Source organism: Boleophthalmus pectinirostris, unplaced genomic scaffold (genome assembly GCF_026225935.1).
Source record: "Boleophthalmus pectinirostris isolate CB_2022bp ecotype Guang Dong unplaced genomic scaffold, ASM2622593v1 HiC_scaffold_1, whole genome shotgun sequence".
NCBI classification, from domain to species: Eukaryota; Metazoa; Chordata; class Actinopteri; order Gobiiformes; family Gobiidae; genus Boleophthalmus; species Boleophthalmus pectinirostris.
The window spans coordinates 39,437,987-39,456,576 of record NW_026570970.1 but is presented as its reverse complement, the minus strand read 5'-3'; the positions used below and the strand labels follow the sequence as shown (position 1 = coordinate 39,456,576).

Genomic DNA, 18,590 nt, shown 5'->3' with positions numbered 1-18,590 from the left:
GGCCTGCATGACACGATTTTCTGATCTTTGTTCTCATCTTGTTTCCTCCTCACAAACACACACCTGGACTTGTGTTTTGTTTCATTCACATGTTTAACACACAAACGCTGCACATTTAGCACGAGTTCTTCTCTCAAACAAAACACACGAGATAAAAGGAGCTGTTAACTTGAAAATACAACTTCATGACATCACAAGGTGGAGGAGAGAGTTTTGAGCTTTGGAGATTTAGACAGACAAATAATAAAGAGTTACTCAAACATGTGTGAATGAAAAAACACAACTCAGGTTTGTTCTGATAAGGGAACAACATTACAACATGTTTTAAAGATCACACAATCCATTTTGTGTAATATAAGACCTTTAAAGTGACTTTATTGTGTGGAACCAAAATGGCCCTAAAACGATTCATGTCGTTGAATCATTTTAGGGCAAATTTTCACCAGTGTTGTTCTGTCTGGTGGACATGAGCACTGCAGCATGATCAGCAGTTAGCACATTTTTGAAGTGCCAGAACTTCCCTGGAGTTTAGATCTGTACAAACAGGCTCTGAAATGTGATTCTTTCATTTTCGTTTCAGTTCAGGTTTCAGTGTTTTTGTCGATTTTTCAGGACGTGTTTCAGATGCAGAGGGACAGAACAAACCCAGCACACGAGGACGCAGCACACACTTTATTTACACCAAATACTTTAAGGCTCAATGCTAACAGTGTGAGACTACTCCAGACGTCTCAGACGACAGGACGGGGACATGGGCGAGAGAGAGGGGACAGAGTCTGAAACAGAGAGCAGAAGGACAGGATACAGGGCAGGGGACAGAAGGACAGAGACAGGGACAGAGGAGAGAGACAGGAGAGAGGTGTGGACAGAGGACATTTGGAGTGTGTAGTGTGTGTAGATGTGTACACAGTACACAGACTGAGGTCCAGCCTCAGCAGCAGCACAAGGTCAGAGCATTTGTGTAGGTCACAAGCACAGGGACATGTCCATGTCTACTATTCAGAGAAGCACAGTTCACATGTCCACACCGGTGTCCTCAGTGGACAGAAGGTCAGCAGGTCCAGTGCTGTGCACTAGAGCACATGTCCATTATTCAAAGAAGGACAGAGTGCACATGTCCTTACAGTTCCCACAGGTGTCCTCAGAGGACAATAGTGTATTAAGTCCCAGGAACTGGGTCCAGAGTGTGGTCCCTGGGTCACTTCCTCTTGGTGCTGCCTCCGCGCTGGCTCCTCCTCCTCTTGAGGATCATGTGGTAGAGTTGCTCAAGGCCTTCGTGCAGACCGTCTCCGATGATGGCGCAGGCGGGCTGAACGTGGTAGGAGGTGTGTGGGTGAAGCTCGTGGAGGGCCAGCTGTCTCTCCATGTCTCTGACCGTCAGGCTGCGGGGCAGGTCCTGCTTGTTGGCGATGACCAGGAGAGGAGCTCCCTGGTTCTCGCTCAGCTTGGTAACCTTATGGAGCTCAGCGCGCGCCTCCTCCAGCCGCTCCACGTCCACAGAGTCCACCACATATATGATCCCGTCTGCTCCTCGGCTGTAGGACTTCCACAGGGGCCTGAGCTTCTCCTGACCGCCCACGTCCCACAGGTGGACGCTCAGACCTTTGGCGGAGCTCAGGCGGATCTTCTCGCTGTTGAAGCCGATGGTGGGCACCGTGTTCACAAACTCATTGAGCTTGAGCCTGTAGAGCACTGTGGTCTTCCCCGCAGAGTCCAGCCCCAGCAGCACAATGTGCAGGGACTGAAAGGATGAGAGGCTGCTGCCCATCTCCTCAAGCTCAGCACACTGCAGATCCAAGTCCTGAAGCTCCTCACAGTGAAGAACACCGAAGAACAATGACAACTTCTGTCGTCCTCAGATTGAAGAGCACAGACTTGTTCCTCTGGCTGAAGTGAGTTCCCTGAGAAGTGCTCACAACAACAGCTTCCAACTCCGCTCCAAACCTAAAGTCCAAAACTCGTCCGTCACACTCGGGGCTGAAGTCCTGTGTCAGCGGCTCTTCTGTGCTCCTACTGGCCACACGCACAGCCGCGGCTCGGAGCGCGTTTACGGGACGGGCCCTGGAGGAATGCGAGCACTGCGCTTCATTAGTATTCCCCTCACAGGCGCGCTCAGGACACACGGGCACGGCTCCCCCCGCGCGGTTAAACACTACCACATGAACGCAGCCGCTCCGTGCCGCGCTCCGAGCGCATCCTCCGCAGTGCTGAGGCCGGGGAGCGGGGGAGCGTGAGGCTGAAGCCAGGCAGTGCGCGGCAGTGTTCGGACGCTCGGCCTGGCTGCTGGTGTCCTCCGGTATGCACGGAGAACAGTGCACGGACACGGAGCGAGGGCAAAACAAAAGGAAACCCGCCTCTCCGAACTACCCCGCCAATCACAGGGCAGGAGACAGCGGCGCGGGCCAATCAGGGGCAGGGAAGACGCGTACAATCGGCGTAAACCCCGCCCCTACTGTGTGTAGAACCAATAAAAAAGCAGGAGACAGATTCAGCAGCTCTGTCCATTTGCCCCTTAAGGTGAGTGTTGTGTGACAGCGCCGCCTGCTGCTCAGGGAGGTCATGGTTTATCTGGGACATTACCGTATGAATAAACCTGTTTGTGAGGTTCAGTTAAACTACGAGTTAAAAGTGTATAAAATGTATAAAATTATACTCCACCTGTTACTGCCCCAAGGAAGTAACTGTACATCACGTTGGGATTACTTTATATCTAATATTGTATTACATGGAAAAGATGCACTAATGACATTATCACTGATCTCTCCTCTCCTCCTATCTCTCCTCTGCTCTTGTCTCCTCTGTTCCTGTTTCCTCTGCTCCTGTCTCCTCTGCTCTTGTCTCCTCTGTTCCTGTCTCCTCTGCTCCTGTCTCCTCTGCTCCTCTATAAATAGATTATTTTACATTAGTATGACACAATATGGGCTTTAGGTAAAGCAGGAATATTCCAAAGTGCAGTGAGTATTTCAGAGGAAGCTGCCACTGCTGTGTGCTTTGTCCAGCAGGGGGCAGCACATGCGCATGCTCAGAGCTGCAGCCTGATTTTTACAACCCACACGCTGCACGTTAAAGACTGGTTTATAGTTCTGCTTCAACTCTAAGCGCCGTCCAGCTCCCTGACGCACCTGACAGCCAGTCAGAAAGCTCCCTGACGCACCTGACAGCCAGTCAGAAAGCTTGTGGTGTTTTCTGTGCTGTGTGCGTGTTGTGTACGTGCACCTTTGTACAGCATTGACCTCGTTAGCCTCGTTTCCATAGCGCTGGTATGGGCTGTTTCCACTGCATAAAGCGCTTATCCCGCCTCCCTTTAGGGGTCCAAATCAAACCTCTGGAGGTGCTACCTCTCATAGCAGTTTGAAACAGTTGGGACCACAGGGGCCTTGCTAGTCACGCCTCCATGCAGTCACTGGATGATCAGCAGCACGTCAAAAGCGACGCACGCGTGACAACACGTAAATAGTGTGAACCATGTAACTGTTATTTAACTACGACACATTTAACAGTAACACAGAAGAGTTGAAGAAACAGAGTGCAGCGTGAAACTTATATCCACCCAAAAACACCTGGAGTCTTCAATGTTTAGTGTCTCTAAGCCAAATGTGTCAGAACAACTCCACACCTGTCCGAGCACAGCTGAAGCCAAACTGATCAGAGAGTCAAGTTATTTATCAAACACCACTTCCTGCATTTTCCAAAAAAAATACAATTAAAATACTTCTCTGTACTTAATGGATGCAAACCTCATTTCATCACAGGTTCTACCCACCAAACCCAGTCACAATGAGAGAACATGAAAAGCAGCCATGTGCACTTTTCACAGGAGGCATGACACTTCTGTGGCTATTCTCTGCTAACACATAATATATAGATCACCATGTGACCTTTTAATGTTTTGGTTTGTCAAGTTGCTGTGTACAGTTTTGAATCGTGCTTTTCTTCGTATATTGATGGAGAATAGTGATGTGGGAGCATGGACGATTTAGGCTTGTGGGTGGAGCCTTGTACAGACTCTTACAGCTAACTATAAGAACAGTTTGAATAGGGCCTTGGAGAAAATGCTGTAATATTCAAATATGCATGGATGATCTCTGTGTAAGGTGAGGTACACTTTAGGGAGGGAGAAATGTCCTCTGCATTTGACCCATCCTTCAGTGCTCCTGGGGAATCTTCTCAGGAGCAGTGGGTTCTACAGTGGCTCGCCCAGAGACCCATCTCCCAGTCTTGAGCTAGTCTTTGTCAGGACTGCATTAGTTGGAGGATCTGTTCTATAGGGCATGTTTTGGGTTGATGGAGGAAACTGGAGTGCCCAGACACTGGGAGAACATGCAAGCTTCACACAGAAAGGCCCCGGAACCTTCTTGCTATAAAATGTGAGAGCCACTCAGCAACTGTGCATCTTTAAACTAAAATAGAAACTAGATAGTTGTTTGACCGAGCACTGACACTCACACAATGACACTGTGTAAAAAAGATGCTCTGAAGAACATTCTGGTCTCAGAAGTGCTGCTGACGATGGAGATGTTTGATGTTTTATCAAAATGGAGTGACTCTTCAGAGTCACATTAGTTTCAGTCAATGACACTTCACTCACAAATCATCTGCTACATTCATTTTATTTCCCAAACTACAAAACCAGAGCGTCTGAATATTCTGTATGTCCATAGAAAAGATCGGGAGTCTGCAGTGGTCAGGTCAGAGAGTGTCTGCTGCTCAGAGGAGAGGCCCTGAAGGGGCCCCTATTTGGCATTAACACACAGTCATACATGTTTATTTCCTGAGAGAGCAGAGATACAAGGAGGGACATGAGGGACATGAGGAGGGTCCCAGGGATAAAAAGAGAGGAGGGTCTCAGGGAGTGTGGAGTGGAGAGCAGAAGCAGAGTGCACCAGCTGGTCAGAAGACTCTGGTCTTTGTCCAACTTAAATGTCCTGGATGTGATTTTCTTTCATGTATTTGAGCAAAGTGTCTTGCCCCAGTACAGATATATTGTATGAGCAGCTCTTGTGGTCAATATAAGTCCACTGTGTACTGTCTGCATCTAATTATTAAGTCTTTAACTGTCTCCTAATCAAGAAGTGTGTGTTAGCATGCTAGTTGTTGTTAGCTTTAGCATTACAGCAAAACAGCACTCTGGTTTCTATGTATTGTGAAAAAGCAATTATAAACTCATCGTGGTGAATTATTAGGATGATCTGAAGTCTAAAGTAAGTGAGGACTAACTTTGGACCACTGCAAACTGTTTCCAGTGAAATAGTTCTGTTTTTCATGCTTTTTAAGACAGTAAAAATCAGGTACAGAGATGGGCTTAATCTGAACTGGACAGTACTATCTCCAGTCACTCTGTCGGTGTGAGAGAGAACTTCAACTACTACCAGCTGGTACACTCAACTCCAGGCTCCCAGGGGAAAAAGAAAAGCAGGGTTTAGGGCACTGCTCCACTCTGCCATCTGAAGCCCTGAGCCTTGGTACAGGGGGCGGAGCTTCAGATGGTACAGTGCACCTGGGGGGCATGGCTTGAGGGGGCAGAGTGGGACAGAGTTCCAAATGGAACAGTGACACAGAGGGGCAGGGCTTCAGATGGCACTGTGGTTCTCGGAGCTGGGGTTCATCTTTCAGTCTTCCTGGGGGTGGAGCTTCAGATGAAACAGCGTTTCGGGGGACTGAGCTTCGTGCTGGGGGGCGGGGCCTCTAACAGCACAATGTTCCAGGGGGCGGGGCACAGTGTTCCAGGGGGTGGAGCTTTAGGTGGCAAAAAGATCCTGGGGGCGGGGTCTCAGATGGCACAGTCATCCTGGGGGCGGGGTCTAAGATGGCACAATCATCCTGGGGGCGGAGTCTCAGATGGCACAGTCATCCTGGGGGCGGGGTCTCAGATGGCACAGTCGTCTGGGGGGGCGGGGCTGAAGGCATGGCTCCGCAGTTGTTCCAGGCAGTAGACCAGGATCATAGTCCCCGTCAGGTGCCTCCAGCGTTTGGTGATGGGGCTCTTCATGCGGTCCAGCCCCAGGTGCAGCTCCTGCAGCACATCCCGGTAACTGTCCCCGATCTGCGCGGCCCACGTCACCAGGAAGTCATAGGCAGGCTTCCACATGGCCTGGACACATGAGAAGACACAAGAGTGGACATGTGACAAGAGACACAAATGGACACCTGTCTCTGTCCTACCTCACTGTCCAACACCCCGCTCCTGTCTGTCTCCTGCCTGTCCTACTCACAGCTTGTGAAGAAGTGGACTGAGGGAGTGTGATGTTACCCGCAGTGTTCGGCTCCAGTCAAATGAAGCCCACTGAGGTCTGCGGTTATAGGAGCAATTTGAAGCCGGGTTTCATGTTTTGAATTCTGACTGCCAGTATCATAGCAACCAAAGAGCCAATCAGGAGTGAGGCTGTTGAAGGTAACGTCCCTTCACACTCGAACCACTGGTTTAACAGTGGGACGAGCGTGAAGGGACGTTACGAGGCGCTTTGCAATGCTGTCAATCAAATTCTTTGCTAACACTAGCAACCTTGGGGAAAGAAGGCACCTGATTGGTCTGTTATTAATGTTCATATTTTGATTTAGGGACAAAATAATGACATAACAACAGGATCATGTAGAATGGGTTCATATGAACATTTTAAGATCAGAATGAAGAGCCTGACAGTAACAGGGCCATGCTTTTTCAGTACAATGTGAATCGGAGCCAGAGTGGACAGAGCTGGAAGCAAGCCTATGCTCACTTCCTGTTTGGAACAAGACGGCAGCAGGATAGTTATGTCTGTATATATACAGTCTATGGTCCTACCTCACTGTCCACCACCCCGCTCCTGTCTCGATGGGGTGCCTCGTAGGCGTCCATCTGTTGCCGGGACACTTTGGCTAGTTTGTCGGCGAGCTCCCTCCAGCGGCCGGCCACCTCCACCGCAGTGGTCAGGAGCACAAAGTCCATGATGAGGCGTGCCACCAGCCCCTGGCAGTCCAACTTCAGCAGGGCCTGGGGACCAGAGGGACAGGGTCAGAGGGACAGGGTCAGACAGGAGCAGAGTGTGGACAATCTTAGGGGGACAGAAGTTGTGTGACAGAAGTATTTTAGATAGAACAGATTTTCTATCTTTTTTTTTAATACATTTTTTAAAAAAAAGTTAAATTAAATTAAAAACAAAATTAAATTAGAACTTTGAAATCATCATCAGAATATTCTGACTGCTCTTAACCACATATAGAATATTATGGAGTGCACCTTATAATATGTCCCTTAAAGCTCGGGCACCTGACTTTTCTTTGTACATGAGTAAACTGCACATTGCAAAAGCAGCACAGTGAACCCAGACACCTGAACGATGCATGTGGTGATTGACGATGTGCCAGAGGCTTTGTGAGACAGGGACAATTACACAGATGTGGGTCTGTTTACATAGAAAATGTAATAATAATCATTTTTATCAGTTTTATACAGTGCCTTTCTGGACACTCAAAGACGTTTACAGAGCATTATTCATTCAACACTCAGTCGTGGTAAAATACTATTGCAGCCACAGCTGCCCTGGGGCAGACTGACAGAAGCGAGGCTGTCAATCTGCGCCATCAACCGCTCCGACAACCACATCACTCATGCACACACTCCATTAGGCAATGTGGGTGAAGTGCCTTGCCTAAGGACACAATGACAGTTTTTACATGGCAAATGTGGTCATAAAACAGTCTACTGACTCCTAAATCCTCTCTGCGTTTCGACGTGTGAAAAGGCTTTAGTACACTCATTTGCTCAACAAACAGCACTGTGCTCCTCCTGATGCACCGCACTGTACTGCACACATAAAGTTACCATTTGTCCAGTGTTTACGAGCTCCTCTGTCGTCTGGAGAGAACTGAGCACAGACTGACCAGCAGAGTCTGATATGAAAACACTGAGGATTTGTGAAAGCTCATGGCCATGTAAACAGTGCTTTAAATAGCCACTTCGTTCTACTGCAGTGTGAATATCAGGTGTCCCAGCAAGATAATGTTGTGTGTTTCTAACTTTTCCCTCATGTGAAGCTCAGAACTTACAGAATTCCCTCCCTGAGCTGCAGAAGCTGCACTAGCATTGACTCATGATGCTGCAGATGCTAGGGTTTAAGGAGTGACCATTCAGATCAGAGAGAGACATGTTAGGACTCTCTCAGCATTAAAACTGGCAGCCCAAGAGTAGCCTCATTTTGATTGGCACGGTTCCTTGGGGCCTTGGAATGGGTCTGTGGAGCAGCTCCCTCCAGCCCAGGCTCTGGGTCCAGGAGCAGGGCTCTGCTCTGTGACACTGACGTCACCAAAATATTACACGTTTTCTTAAAGAACATATAGTTCTTGTGTGTGCTCTATAATTCAAATCTATAACAACTGTAGATAATTATGTTATACAATTTATGTTAAATATATTTCAAATCACAATATTCATCTAAAATAAAAGAAACAAGTACTCTGACTTCAGTGTTCCTCCCACCCGGACCTCGTCGCTTCCCAGGGCTGTGGGATCACTGTCCACTGTGTAGGGCAGAGACAAGCCGCATACATAGAAAAGTAATGTTGCGCCAAATTGAATTAGGAACTACTTTTCATTACCAGATTTTCAGTAGTACAATCTAAGACTATTTTTACCCCCAAAAACTAGTTACATTACTGTAACACCCAACACTGTCCTTATCTGGCAAGCAGGAAGTGCACACCTTTCAGCTGATCACGCACATGCGCATACCCCCCCACGCACACACAACACACATGCACACACACAACACATGCACACACAACACACACACACAAAACAGATACAATTGCGCCCTCTGCTGACCCCTATTTCAGCTGATTTACACAGAGATGAATGTGTGTGACCTCTGCTGACCCCCTCTCCTCATTTACACTGAGAGAAACACCAGTGCCCCTTTCACACACACAAAAACACACACACAGACACGCACGCACACATACAGCACACACACACATACAGCCCACACAGACACACACACATACAGCCCACACACACATACAGCACACACAGACACACACACATACAGCCCACACACACATACAGCACACACAGACACACACACATACAGCACACACACACATACAGCCCACACAGACACACACACATACAGCACACACGCACATACAGCCCACACAGACACACACACATACAGCACACACACACATACAGCACACACAGACACACACACATACAGCACACACAGACACACACACATACAGCACACACACACATACAGCACACACAGACACACACACATACAGCACACACGCACATACAGCACACACAGACACACACATACAGCACACACACACATACAGCCCACACAGACACACACACACATACAGCACACACGCACATACAGCCCACACAGACACACACACATACAGCACACACACACATACAGCACACACAGACACACACACAGACACACACACATACAGCACACACAGACACACACACATACAGCACACACACACATACAGCACACACACACAGACACACACACATACAGCACACACACACACACATACAGCACACACACACACACACACATACAGCACACACAGACACACACACAGCATACAGCACACACACACATACAGCCCACACAGACACACACACATACAGCACACACACACATACAGCCCACACAGACACACACACATACAGCACACACACACATACAGCCCACACAGGCACACACACATACAGCACACACACACATACAGCACACACACACACATACAGCACACACAGACACACACACATACAGCACACACACACATACAGCCCACACAGACACACACACATACAGCACACACACGCACATACAGCACACACAGCACACACAGACACACACACATACAGCACACACACACATACAGCACACACACACATACAGCACACACAGACACACACACACACACACACACATACAGCACACACAGACACACACACATACAGCACACACACACATACAGCCCACACAGACACACACACATACAGCACACACACACATACAGCACACACAGACACACACACACACACATACAGCACACACAGACACACACACACACATACAGCACACACACACATACAGCCCACACAGACACACACACATACAGCACACACACACATACAGCCCACACAGGCACACATATGAGATCTGCTCATTTCCATGGACCTAAATGAGGAGTGCACACAGGGCAGGGCCACAAGGCAACAAAAGGAATCACACTTTGTTTTCCTCTTATTAACTGATCTCGATTTTCACTGATATTTCTTCTTTCTTTTCAACAAAATTAAACTATCAAACTGTCTATTTCCTACATTAATAAGACAGTGAAACCTGAAGTTTACTCTGACTGTTCCAAACCCAAAACCCATCCACTACAATCTTATCCTGTGCCGACCCCTCTGCTGGCCCCTGTCTGACCTCTGCTGACCCCTGTATCCTTGAGACAAATGCACATCTTTCAAAGGCTCAGAAACACCCGTCTCTCATCTCTGCTGACCCCTCTCTCACCTCTCTTGACCCATCTCTTACCTCTGGTGATCCCTCTGCAACCTCTGCTAACCCCACTCTTACCCGTCTTTGACCTCTGCTGACCTGTTTTTGACCTCTGCTGACCTGTCTCTGACCTCCGCTGACTATAGCCTGTCCACATACTGAATGAGAAAAACTGGTGTATGCCCCACAGACTGTATAAAATGTCAAATGAAGCTCGTGATGCTGGAGGCTACAGAAGTGAAATTGGAGTCAAGCTCTATATTATGAAGAGGATAAAGAAAAAAGCAAAACCCCAGGATCATGTAGAGCAGGTTAATAAGAATATTTTAAGACCAAAATGAAGAGGCTCACAGCAGCAGTTACAGAGAGAGGGGAGACAATATTCCAGTGTAAGTCAATGGGAGCCAGGGTCAGAAGGAGCCCCCATGCTCACTTCCTGTTTGGAACGCAGCGGCTACCGGGTTTTCTATGTCTATTGTATTTATTTATTTTTTTTACAGTTTATGATGTGTCCTCTATTTACGGGCTAAGGTCACATAAGTTTAATTGTAGAATCTAAAACTGTTCATTTAAAGCAAAAAAAAAAAAAAAAAACTAACTAAACTGAATGTCTGACCCTTAACTCCTGCTCCTGTGTCCCTCGCCCCCCGTCAGTGGCCCTCACAGTGCCCCCCTCCTCGGCCGGCCCTCACTGCCCACTCGAATGCCTGACATTCCTCCTCATTCTCAGGAGGGAGATAAGCCCCACGCCCAGACGCTGGCGGAAGGAAGCCGGCCAACACTCCGGAAAGCGCACGACATACACACAGGAGGAAGAGGAATGCTCCTGTCTACTCCTGTCGGCTTCTCTGTCTCTGCTCCTGTCTGCTCCTGTCTGCTCCTGTCTGAAGTCAGTGGGCGAGCTCAGAGTGCAGACACAGCATTAGTCAGCAGGCTCCTGTCCAGCACTTACACATAATCACACATGTGCTTTACAAACATTCTCACAGGGCACGAGGATAACAACTTTAGTTTATTAGGCTTATCAACAGTATCAAAAATCCCATACTAATACACGCATCAAGAATATCGGACATCCGGTCATTGTGCAATTCATACTGGGAAGGATTTTCCAAAAAAGTGAGCATCAAATCACCATGTTTGTTTTCCCAGTGGGATGTGTCTACTGACAACGCCGATTTTTTCAAGTCTTTTGAACCATATCACTTTTGTTTCTGGTTCTGATATTGTCATATTTTAGTTTTGGGATTCGGACATTGTTAATTGTGTGGTTGTTGGATCCTAACAGCGGAAAACGACTCGAGAAATTTGTTTGCGAACTCCATAAATGCAAAAGTGAATCACATATGTGTGACTCAAACCTCCATTCAAACTGTTTCTCTTCCCAACGGAATTGAAAAATAGTGAAAGGTGAAGGTGATGGGCAGGATTGATCCACAGGAAGAACCAAAGAGGAAACATTTGACTGCCTAAGAAATCATCCTGAGTTTACAGAGAACATATTTTATGTGGATCAAAGCAGGATTCCATTTGTTAAGTGAGAGGTGCAGAAGACAAACAGACTGAGCTGCACTTTCTTGTTCTTGTGGTTTTACAGCAACATCAAGTCTTGGTCTCTTTGCAGTGGAAGGTGTTTCTTGGTGAAGAGCTGGTGCCTTTTGCTTTGGCGTTGACTTTTTAAATTCGTAACCAAGGCTGAGTGAGGGATCGGGATTTTGCTTTGTTGGCGCTCCACATACAAAATGTTCACTGCAAACTCGGGATGATTTAGGCAGTCAAAGGTTTCCTTTTTGGTCCTTCCTGTGGATCAATCCTGCCCATCACCTTCACCTTTCACTATGGGAAGGAACAGAGGTTTGCAGTCACACACATCTGATTCACTTTTGCATCTATGGAGTTTACAAACTAATTTCTTGAGCCGTTTTCCACTGTTAGGATCCAACAACCACACAATTAACGATGTCTGAATCCCAAAATTAAAATATGACAATATCAGAACCAGAAACAAAAGTGATATGGTTCAAAAGACTTGAAAAGATCGACTTTGTCAATAGACACATCCCACTGGGAAAACAAACATGGAGGTTTGATGCTCACTTTTTCGGAAAATCCTTCCCAGTATGTATTGTGCAATGACCGGAAGTCCAAGAAACTTGATGCGTGTATTGATCCTAAAACTTTCAAACTAGATAGCTCATTTTTCACAGGTACCAGGAACTGTTCTTGAATGTCTTTAGAATGATCTTGAGCTGGATCAGAACTATAAGAGCACACGTATACACCCAGGGAGCACTATGGAAATGACCTGGACCACTGAGGAATTACACACATATAATTACACACATGGGAATAGAAAATAATTGAGTTTTAGCAATTTTAGTATGATGACAACACTAGTTCGAATCCAGTATTGCTTTTACTAATAACAAATGTATGCTGATTAAACAAAGAATCATGTACAGGTTAAGCCAGTGATCCAATCACAAAACAGATGGTGTTCCTCACTCGGAGTTCCCAGATTCTAAAATCCAAATAAACCTAAAAGGATTCTTTCTGATCAGAATTGTCACTACCTCAACCCCAGCAGCTACAGCCAATCATTAAAGGCCCATATTATGCTCTTTTCTGTTCTATATTATGTCGTTTCCTCATCATAAACAGACTGTTTAGTTTCATTTGTTTAACACACATACCCTGTGTATTTAGGCTGCTCTTGTTCTTTTAAACACATATCACTCCACCTTCCACCTTGTGATGTCATGTAGGAATATAGGAAGTGCTCCACTGTGTTTTTAAACTCCACACACCTTCACTAGAATCACTTGGATCATTTCAGCCCTGGAATTGTCAATCTCTACTGAACTGAAGGTAAAAGGAGCTGTTTACTTAAAAACTACAACTTCATAAGCTCACAAAGTGGAAAAAGTGAAACAGAACACCACTCCAGGTCTGTTTATGAGGAGCTAACATTCTAACGTGACTTAAAACTTACAAGAGTCGATTTTATCTAATATAGGACCTTTAAAGTGGAACTAAACACCAATTCCACATTTTTCACAGCTAAACTGTGTATATGGTGTTTGAATAGCATTGCACTCGGACCCTAATCATTTTTGGGAGCTTTTAGGCAAACTACGGACATGTGCAGCTTTCTGATCAAACATATCCAAATCTAGAATAGCCTGTGCAATTTCCAGTAGTTGGTGACATCACAGGAGACTGCCCTGATTACAGACAGGTGTTTTTGTGTACAAACAGTGTGGATACCTGTTAGACCAGTCACACTGTTCCTTACACCTCCTGACCCCGCCCCTCGCCCCCCTCACTCTCCCTTTCAGTCCTCCAGGTACTGCCCTGTTTAGCAGCTCTGTTTGAAATGAGGTTGTGGGCGGAGGGTGTTAGTGCCACTTTAAACAGCGTTGGTGCAGCAGCTCAAAATGCTCTGTTCCACCTTCTTGTCATGAAGTAGTAGTTTTCAAGGGAACAGCTTCTTTTCTGTTTTGTTCAGTAAAGATTGGAAATTCCAAGACTGAAATTATCCAGTTGACTGTAGTGAAGGTGTGTGGAGTTTAAAACACAGTGGAGAATTTCCTGTACTCACATCACAAGGAGGAGCAGAGTGTTTTTTTTTTTCCATTTGAGAGAAGAACTCAGCCTAAATATGTGTTAAACATGTGTGAAGGAAACATTATAACATAGATGAGAAAACAGTGTAATATGAGCCCTTTAAACTTGACTCTGTTCTGAACAGTGAAACAGTCTGGAGAATGTTTGGAGTGTTGACTCACCGTAAGCAGTTCCTTCTGAAAGGACTTCCTCTCCTTACTGTCAGCATTGTTACAGTCCTCTTTGAGTTTCTCCAGCACAGAGGCCACCCTCTCAGGCTCACTGTCCAGCTCAGCTCTGCAGAAGTGGCTCAGAGGCAGGTTCTTGTAGCCCAGAGCGTCTGCAAAGGCTCTCCAATCCCCAATGTTCTCCATCAGAACGGTCCTCACAGAGGCATAGATGTATGTCAGGAACTTAGAAGGCTTTAGGAGCTGCTCCAGCAGACCAGACGTGGTGAGCTCAGGCCCGTTAAAGTAAATGGGTTTGACTTTTCCAACAATCAGCACATTCTTGGTGTGTAGCAGACCCACCTTGCCCTGGTAATATCCAATGTACCACTCCTTAGTCCACAGGTGTCCCTTCAGTCTGATCTTCTCCTCACTGAGCAGGACCACAAAGTCTCCTTTTTTGTACTCCAGCAGGTACTGGTTCTTATTTTGCCTGATGACTGTTTTGATAAGCTTTCCAAACTTCAGGTTGTTGATTTTGCGGTCTTGGAACACAGGGTATTTAGTGGCCACAGCTAGAGGAGATAGTACTATCTTCCCCACCTCCTTCTTCTTGAGGAACCGGCGCTGTACAGAACTCTTGGGCCCTGCTTTAGGAGGAGCCGTTGGTGTCTGCACACAGAACTGTGCCAGGATACAGTCCTGATGGCTCTTGACCTGGATGCGCAAGGTGAAGTCTGACAGCTCCTCTGCATTCTGGGAGGAGATGACGTACACCAGTCGGCTCACTTTCCCCAGTTTGACCTGGAACCCTCGCACGATCTTAGCCTCTCCGGGCTGGACCTTGTAGTTGGCCATGTTGGAATAGACCCCCACATGTAGGTCCTGGGGCTTGGACAGGACAAACTGGTGCTTCCCCCACAGCTGCAGAGCCACAGAGGGAGTTGCCTGTGCCTGCTTCCCCACCTCATTCACCAGCAGCGTCTTGGGAGCACAGTCATGACCGAACAGAGCTACCACGGTTTTAAAGAGCGGGTGGATATGCTTGGGTCCATACACCCCTAAGGTGATCTTCTTGACCACTTGCTCCCAGACAGTGGTCTCTGGCGACAGGGCCTTTGACTGCGCTACCACGCACACATATATACAGGGCTCCAAGTTGTCCAAACACACCTGCACCGTGTCTCCGTACATGTAGGCTTGTGGAACAGGGGTGTAAGGACCCTCTTTGCAATCACTCCGCACACAGAGGACCTCAGTACTCTGCCGGCTCTCCATCTTGACCACCACGGACAGCTTCATCTCCAGAGTCACTGGGCTTTTGGTCTCCATGTTGCTCAGTTTGATCTCCACCACCGGGCTGACCGTAGTGCAGCGGTCGTTGTTCAGCTCCAGTGGTGGGTCTAGCAGGGCTTTCATGGAGATCTGCTGGGTGTCTCCCTGGAGCACGTGGCCTTCTGGAATGTAGATGCTGATATTGGTGTCTGGGAGCTGGACTGCACCGCCTGAATGATCCAACCGGCACACAATGTTTGTCTCCACTGGCTGCGTTTGACCCCAGCCAGGATTCTGTCCGATGGAGTCCAAATCGTGGCAAGACCTGGCAAGTTTCCGGTGAGTAAGCCACGCCTCTCTGAAGTCCTCTCTGCTCTGGAACTGCTCAGGGGCCGGTGCCTTCAAACCTCCAAAGAACCCGCTGGACATTTGAGTGCCATCTGACTGAGATTGCAAGATGGACAATTCTGACAGACTATAGGAACGCTTGCTTCTGAAGAACGGGTTGTCTCTACGTAACGAAGAACCCAACCCTGAAGGTGTCACTGGGACGGACAGGTTTGGAAAGCCACTGTCAGAATCTGATGCAGCAGGAGGGTCGAAGAACAGCAGGTCTACAGATTTTTGGTTCCTGTTCTGGTCTAGCGAGCTTTCAGCGCTGATGAATGGGTTGGTGGAGGTGTTGGTGAAGGGGTTGTGGAGGTGAGGTTTGAGGATCACGCCGGGCCATTCTCCCAGCAGGTCCAGCTCTTTGGCCGGGTCTTCGCTGACCTCTCCCAGGGTGTCGATCATGCCACTGTCGCTGAAGGAGGAGTCGCGGTAGTTGAGTGGTTGCACGTAGGCGGCAGGTATGTAGCCCATCTCAGTGTTGTTGTGCGCGTACCACCACTCGCCTCCAGAAGAGTCCAGCACGTACAGGCGGTCCCCTTTGGAGAACTTGAGCGTGGTGAAGCTGGAAGGGCAGTAGTCCTTGATGGCCACCACCTCACGGGCAGCACCGAACGAGGCCGTGGAGTCCAACCGCAAGGCACTGGGAGAAGGCACTGTGGAGGCAAACACGGACCAGACCAAATGTTTATATTGGAGATAATTATACTACATGTTCAATATCCATTATGTCAAAATTACTTTATTACTTTCATGTTTTTTGTTTTATTATCTGACTAAAAGTGTAATTTTCCATAACACTGGATTTATTCAACAACACCACAAAATCTGCACATTAACAAAGATATTTGAGACATTTTTCTTGCTCCAAGTCTTAGTTAAACACTACAGCCATCGAGGAAGATGGGAGAGCATGGGAGGGCATCTGACATATAAGGACACAAGACTATGGGAGGACATCTGACACACAGGAGGAGGAGAATGGGAGGGCATGTGAGACGCAGGAGTATGGAAGGACACCTGACCTTTGACATGGGTGAGCGAGGCCTCGGACACGCCCTCGCTCAGGTCGATGAGGGTCCCCTCGGAGCGGCAGCGGGGCAGGGCGGGGTTACTGCTGGTGGAGGCGCGGATGCGATGAGCCGCCATCTTGGATCCTCTCAAGGCAAAGTGGGGGTCAGCAGGTTTCCATGGTTACTACACCACACAGAGACAGGACCAGGTTAGAGACAATGCTCCCTACATCTCACTAGAGTTGTCAAAAGTATCGAAAATCAGATACTAATCGATACTAAACCTATTATCTGGGAGAGATCTCTGAAATACTCCAACATGCACTGATGACATCTAAAACCCCTTCAGGTATGTTTTGGATGAGGCAACAAGAACAAGCAGATTAATAACCAGTATTCATATTTACATGTCTTGAACCCTCCTCTACAAGTTCAACCAGGACCCCTATAAACAGGTGTGGCATTGCCGTACATAGCACCCTCTTGTGACCCGGTAACAGGTCTGACTCCTCTGGACTTCCTCCTGACCTCCTGCGGTGTTCAAAGCTCTCAGGATTACAGCCGAGTGCAGTCACATCAAAGTCCCTGAACACTGTTTACGGTGCCGTCCTCAAACGCACCGCCCTCTCTCACAGACAGACACGTGTTCAGACAGGCCTGTTCAAATACACCCAACAGACTCTTCAGTACCACACAGGCCTCACACAAACCAAACTCACTACTACTGAGAGCCATGGTCTGAAATGTTGTTATCCATCATGGAAATATCGGTTATCGCCCCCAAGTAAAAGTTTATGATGTGGATTCATTTGGTTGGAAGTTTATTCTGGCTGGACACCACAGCCCTCTGCAGGCCTTTTCCCCTTAAGGTGACACATTGCAGGTGACCAGGAAAAACAATCTGAGGACTAAAGCAGGACTAAACTAGGTCTAAGCATGTCATCACAACCTGCTCTCTTATCAGTCACATCATCTACTTTGTGTGATTGTTGCTGTACTTTTCCCTCTCCTGTAGATCAGTGTTTTTGTAGATCAAACATTTTTTCTGGGGAAAAGTCACAAACCTTCATGACCCAAGTCAAGAGACATTATTTGTAAATCACAAAATAGGGTGGATTTGACAATTAGTGAACATTAATGAGGATATTTTATTATTGACTATGTGATCGTGTCTCTGAACATTTAGTATTACTCAAGTTTTAAACAATGAAAAACAGTCATTCATTGAAGCAGCACTAAAAGGATCCATAAGTCGCCTATTTGGACATTAAATGTAGCTCAATTCTTTTTCTTTTCAACATTCAACTGAACCAACAATACTGGAACAAATCAGTCAATAAAATAATTATAAAATGATTAGAAATTATATGTCAACATTTCAACATTTCTAATGAGATAGGTGGGCGTGTCTGTATTTTTGTAGTGCATTCCAGTCCGGGTGCAGGAGGAGAGCGCAACAGCAGATCAGGCTCAGATCAGGCGACCCAAAAACAATCTCTTGCAACCCACCAGGGGGTCGCAACCCAGTCTTTGGGAAACAATGCTGTAGATGAACTGACATCAACCTGCTGAGGGACTGAAGAAGGAAATGAGCCTCATTGGCCATAATCTTAATTTAAATTTTAAATGTTCAT

The 18,590-nt window shown here is 47.1% G+C and overlaps 2 protein-coding genes across 4 annotated transcripts in view; both read right to left on the bottom strand.

Annotated features, from left to right (window-relative positions):
- Positions 1 to 657: 657 nt before the first annotated feature.
- Positions 658 to 2,305, bottom strand: LOC110164064 (ADP-ribosylation factor-like protein 4C). Its single transcript, XM_055149919.1, has one exon. It carries the CDS (start codon positions 1,766 to 1,768, stop codon positions 1,199 to 1,201), a length of 570 nt encoding a protein of 189 aa, XP_055005894.1. The 5' UTR covers positions 1,769 to 2,305; the 3' UTR covers positions 658 to 1,198.
- A 2,286-nt stretch (positions 2,306 to 4,591) lies between these two features.
- LOC110164063 (SH3 domain-binding protein 4-like) overlaps positions 4,592 to 18,590 on the bottom strand; it is a 24,497-nt gene continuing 10,498 nt past the window's right edge. For all 3 annotated transcript variants that reach the window (XM_055152008.1, XM_055152001.1, XM_055152009.1), the window contains 4 exons: positions 16,969 to 17,140; positions 14,297 to 16,599; positions 6,782 to 6,970; positions 4,592 to 6,091 (listed from right to left, as the gene is read on the bottom strand). In XM_055152008.1, coding sequence (XP_055007983.1) covers positions 5,867 to 6,091; positions 6,782 to 6,970; positions 14,297 to 16,599; positions 16,969 to 17,092 — 2,841 coding nt within the window. In that variant the 5' untranslated portion in view covers positions 17,093 to 17,140 and the 3' untranslated portion in view covers positions 4,592 to 5,866. The remainder of the gene's footprint in view (positions 6,092 to 6,781; positions 6,971 to 14,296; positions 16,600 to 16,968; positions 17,141 to 18,590) is intronic.

Coding starts and splice junctions, on each gene's coding strand:
- LOC110164064 (XM_055149919.1), bottom strand. CDS start 1,768: ATGGGCAGCAGCCTCTCATCCTTTCAGTCCCTGCACATTGTGCTGCTG.